Source organism: Microtus ochrogaster, unplaced genomic scaffold, assembly GCF_000317375.1.
Source record: "Microtus ochrogaster isolate Prairie Vole_2 unplaced genomic scaffold, MicOch1.0 UNK43, whole genome shotgun sequence".
NCBI lineage: Eukaryota > Metazoa > Chordata > Mammalia > Rodentia > Cricetidae > Microtus > Microtus ochrogaster.
In genome coordinates, this window is record NW_004949141.1 from 789,750 (window position 1) to 795,230 (window position 5,481).

Sequence of the window (5,481 nt, forward strand, 5' to 3'; positions counted from 1 at the left end):
TGCACAGTTCAAACTGCAGTATGCTACAAATATTTATTATACATATATTTTAATAATGATATTAATGAGAGCAAATATATTAGTAAAGCAATAATTCATGTTAATTTTGTAGAAACATTTTAATATCAACATAAATAGTATCATTTTATAGTAATATTTGTACAACCAGAAGTTATAATGTATCATATTATGTTAGGATAAGAATTCACTGTCTAGTTTCTGTTATTGATAACATTGACACCAATGTTGTGAATTAAACATGGAAATAAATGTACTAGCATGTAATAATAAGCATACTATTCAAGCTTTACTAGTAGTGAATCACCAGAAATGTAAGACATGTGTGTGTGTAGCTCACTTTACATTTCCAAAAGACAGCACTATTCTGACATATGACAGAAATATAACTATAGAAGAAATGATCAATGTTTAGTAGAACAGAATATCCCAAAGACTCTTGTCATGGCTCCCAGAACTTCTTTATTTCTCAGACTATAGATGATGGGGTTCAGCATGGGGGTGAGGATAGTGTAGAAGACAGCCAGAATCTTATCTTCTGTGGGTGTACGGAGACTTCTAGGTCGAAGATAAGTGTAGACAAAAGGTGCATAAAAAAATGACACCACAGTTAAATGAGTGGAACATGTGGTTAAAGCCTTTTTTCTTCCCTCTTTTGAGTGCATATGGAAGACAGCAAAAAGAACCCGTCCATAGGAAGCTGTGATGCCAAGGAAAGGAAATAAGAGAAAGAGGCCTGTGCTCAGGAACACCATATACTCATAAACCCAAGTGTCCATACAGGCAAGGGGAATCATGGCTGGAATATCACATAAGAAATGGTTAATGGACCTAGAATGGCAGTAAGGAATATGAAGAACATAAATTGTATGTGATAAGGCATTAATGGAGCCCAGTGTCCAAGATCCTATGATCATCTTCAGGCACATCATTTTGCTCATGCGAATGGGATAATGTAGAGGGTGGCAGATGGCCACAAAACGGTCATAGGCCATGGAAGCCAAGAGCAAGCCCTCAGAACATGCCATGGTGAGAAAGAAGAAGGATTGCACTCCACAGCCCAGGAAGGAAATGTTTTTCTTACCAGTGAGGAAGTTGAATGCCATCTTGGGAACAGTGGTAGAAATATGCATCAGGTCCATAAGAGAAAGCTGACTGAGGAGAAAGTACATGGGTGTGTGTAGCTTGGGATCCACACGAATGAGGTGGATCATTGCTGAGTTCCCAAGCAAGGCCACAGAGAATATAGAGATGATAAGCAGCAGAAATAGTAGGCCTGTTTGGTTTTGTGGAAACAATCCTAATAAAATGAAATCATTTGAGGTCTGATTCCATTTCTCCATGAAAATGTATTACTTTATCTTCCTTGGAAAAAATGACCTGAAAGTAAAATACTCTGATCATATTGATTAGAAAAGGAGAATATAGAGGACCTTGCTTGCACTCAATTTTTCTTCATGTAGCTCCATCCTTCTGTTGAACTTATCATGAAATCTGAGCTGTATGTTCCTTTCTCCCAGCCTCTGGCCAGCTTCTCAATTTAAAGATACCTCTACAGTAATTTTAAGTTCAAGGTTGGCAACATGAATAAGGTAGTTAATAAATTTCCCCAAAAATAACACCATGCAAGACCATTACTCAAGATTAGCAGTACAGTGTACAAAACATAGAAAACCTCTCCCTTTTGTACCACTTGCATCCTGGCCCCTGTACCAATAATAGGACATACTGTAGACAGATCACAGGGATCTGCTCCTTGGTGCTCTGCCTCTCTAATTCTGTAATAAAGCTTTGCCTTTTCTGAAAATAACCTCCTCTCACAATTCACTTTTCTGAAACTAAAAGGTTTTGTGTGTGCTCAAATCCACTTTAATCATAAGATGCTTTTGGATACTTTGGTTTGTGAAAATTTTAGTTATCAATTTAATACACATTCACAATGAAAGTGATTCTACAACAAAACACAATAAATGACACAGATTGCCTAATATGTATTTTTGTTATATTTTACCATTGTAAATATTATACCCATATGCCCCAATAGTATACATGTTGCTTATATATACTGTTTTCTCTTTTTTCTATGCAGCTCAGATCTTTATACTCCCCTGGCAGAAATAAGAACTCCTTAAAACATGTTTGTGGGGGAAAATGTGTAGGTGTGCAATGTAGACTCTTCTCACCCATATTTTTTTATATTTTCATTTACTTAATTCTATGTATTTGTAGTGGGGTATGTGGATGCATACAAATTCAATGACTTCTTGTACTTTTTTTAAATAAAAATTTGATAGAGAAAGGGTAAGAGACAGCTGGACTGGGACTTGCCTTTAGCCACTAAATGTAGGCACCAGGTAAGCAGGTCTGTGAAGTTCCCTACCCAATGTGATGAACAAGGAACAGGGTCTGGAAGGAAAGAAAAAGAGAACAAAAATCAACGAGATAAGTGGTTGTATAGGAAAAGTGTGAGGGCAATTGTGTATGAAGAATAGAACTTGAAATCTTACCTGTGTAAACTGGGAAAACACAGAAAGTAATATGTTCTTAGGAACTTTCTAGACTTCAGATAAGTTCTTTTCAGAAAGTAGTTGCTGTGAGGATCATGCAAAGGAAGACTACTTAAGGCGAATAAGAATGTCTAATAACTTACCTGGATTTGAAAACAGAACCACACTTCTAACAAAAATCATTGACACCTGATGACATGAGGAGAGTGGATGCCTACCTGGACATAAGATATTCTCTGATTATTCACTGATATCTATTCCCTGGAACAGCACTTATAATAGACATTCAACCTATGTGTCTGTTGAAATGAATAAAACTTTATTCTTGGATAGGATAACATGATCATACTGAAAAAGCTGACAATATTATGTGTAAAATCTTGTCTTCTGTATCATGCCTTGTGAACAAAGAACCTCTTATGGGTACTATCTTGATTTCCTTGAACACTGGTTTAGCCATAGAGGAGGAACCATTCCAGCCAGCCTTGCAGAAGTGTTCTGGTTCATTAGAGAAAAATCTGCACTAAACACATAGTACACATTTAATTTCTATAAAAGGAATGTACAAGTGTGTGTTCTCAGATTACCTCTCAGTGATTCATTACCATGCTTTGAAGACAGTTACTTCCGTGATTATTTTGTATCCAATGTCATGATATGATCATCTTGGTCATTAATATTTGGGAATATCTATTTTAAGGATTCAGATACTTGCAACTTAAGGTTTAAGATATAAGACTTTGGTCTATATAGAGTTAAAGATTTTTCCATTGTTAACAAGATAATTTCAATATTGGGTATAAGCTTGTATTTGTATGCATGTGGTTTTTTTTCCAAGATGGAGTTTCTTTGTGAAGTCTTGGCCATCCTGGAACTTCCTCAATATATAAGGCTGGCCTCAAACTCAGAGATCCACCTGCCTCTGCCTCCCAAGTGCTGTAATTAAAGGCATCCACATCACCACCCTCTCAAGTGCACACTTTATTTAACATAGAGTCATATAAAGAATTGTATCATTGATTACATTTTAACTTTAAAATCATCCAAGGGCTACAAAACAGATGTACTTTTAGTGTGTCCCTTGAGAATTCCAAAATACCTGAAAAACATAGAGTTGTTTAATGCCCTATTGTAAAAGTCCTACTGTATAAAAGTGCTACATATGCAGAATGCTAGTTTAATTTTTCCAAAATTACAGATATGTAAACAAAATAGAGACACACAGCACAAAAAAATCTACAGAGCACAAGACCAGGTACACAGATAAACACTACTATATCTGCTTAGTCTTTAAACACCTTTGTGACTCTAGAGAACATGAACCTCAGTGAGCTGCCTGCATTCAACAAATGTTAGGTATTCCAGAAGTATCCATCTCTTTTTCTCCATTCTACATCTTGGCCTTTGAGAAACTTGAACATCAGCAATAAATCTTTTATTTATGGTCAAAACATTCAAAGCAGTGCATTGTAGAATTCAAACATGATTAAATTTTTTCTAATGCATTTTAAGTTCACTTTTGCTTTAATAATTTGTTAGGAAAATCCTAATAAGGGCTTCCTCAGTACAAGAAAACCATACCTCCAGAATCTCTTCTAATTAACCTAAAAACCAACTCTGCTTGATTATGACTTCTGGACTCAATTTATGCAAAGATCTTATTCTTGAATTTGCATTTGTGAGAAAAGGTACATTTACAGCACAACCATACTCTGCAGAGAGTCTCTGGGTCTTGAGAAGTCCTCAGATCCCATTTGTTCATGTCTTCTGCCAGGTATGCCACAAGATCTGCTCCTTGTGCAACAGCCTCAATTGAAATTTGAAAAACTGCTCCCTATACAAAAAATCACTTCTTTCTTCAAAATATGAAAAAGAAACTTTCAAGGATTATCTAATACTATTTTATTTCATCTTATGCATGAAGGAACCAAAAGAACATTAACCTACCTGAATTATATTTGTGTTTTTATTGCTCACATAAATCATTTCTTATAATTATTTTAAATGCAACAAAAGAGAAGTTTTAGATTTATATTGTACATACTATATTGGTGAAAGACAGAATGGCAAATGCTGTAGTTTATGTGCACCACCTTGCATCACCAAGTCTTGGATTTCCTCTTTTTCCTCTAATTGATCCCTTGTGTGTAAACCTACAGAGACAAAGGCTTGGTCATTTCTTCTAACTTGGTTGCTATGAGGTAGCACAGTACTGAACTTATAGGAATAAATACATGGCAACTGTCACTCCTTCAAAAATAGGATACCTGAATAGAGAATAAGGAGGATGACTTTATTATTTCAAAATGTAACTCGAGAGATGTTAGGGATACTATGCTATATGTATTATACTCCCCAGTTTTTTTAGTGTTTGGCTCCAAAGGGGTACAAATTGATATACTGAAACATTGATTGAGGAAAAATTTCTACTTTAGTCACAGGTTGATGCACATGTATATTGAAAATTGGATCTTCAGACTCAGGATCAACCAGGCTGACAGATTCACTCAGATTAGAAACACAAGCATAATGAATTTCAAAACAAATAAAAGACTGTGACCTAATCTTTAGGATTTCTACAATCTGAAGGATGTTTCAAGATACAGTAAGAAGGATGTATGCTACTAGTTTATGAAGTAACTATGGAGATGCAGAAATTAGAAGATTAATAATCTTATTGTCCTACTTAATCCATATTAAATAGATTAATGAATAGTTTTTAATTTAAAATTTTTTTATTGAAAAAAATTTCTGACTCCTCCCAGCCTCCCATTTCCCTCCGCCTCCTTAGGCCCCCTACTCCTCTCCCCCTCCCTCTCCAGTCCAAAGAGCAGTCAGGGTTCCCTGCCCTGTGGAAAGTCCAAGGTCCTCCCCCATCTGTCCATGTCTAGGAAGGTGAACATCCAAACTGGCTAGGCTCCCACAAAGCCAGAACATGAAGTAGGATCAAAACCCC

General features: G+C 35.9%; 1 protein-coding gene across 1 annotated transcript; it reads right to left on the reverse strand.

The window, feature by feature from the left end:
- Positions 1 to 422: 422 nt before the first annotated feature.
- LOC101980022 (olfactory receptor 2L13-like) lies at positions 423 to 1,361 on the reverse strand. Its single transcript, XM_005369005.1, has one exon. The coding sequence runs from the start codon at positions 1,359 to 1,361 to the stop codon at positions 423 to 425; it is 939 nt and encodes a 312-aa protein (XP_005369062.1).
- Between the last annotated feature and the right edge of the window lie 4,120 nt (positions 1,362 to 5,481).

What these genes read in the sequence shown, in the direction of transcription:
- LOC101980022 (XM_005369005.1), bottom strand. Translation starts at nt 1,361, where the DNA reads ATGGAGAAATGGAATCAGACCTCAAATGATTTCATTTTATTAGGATTG.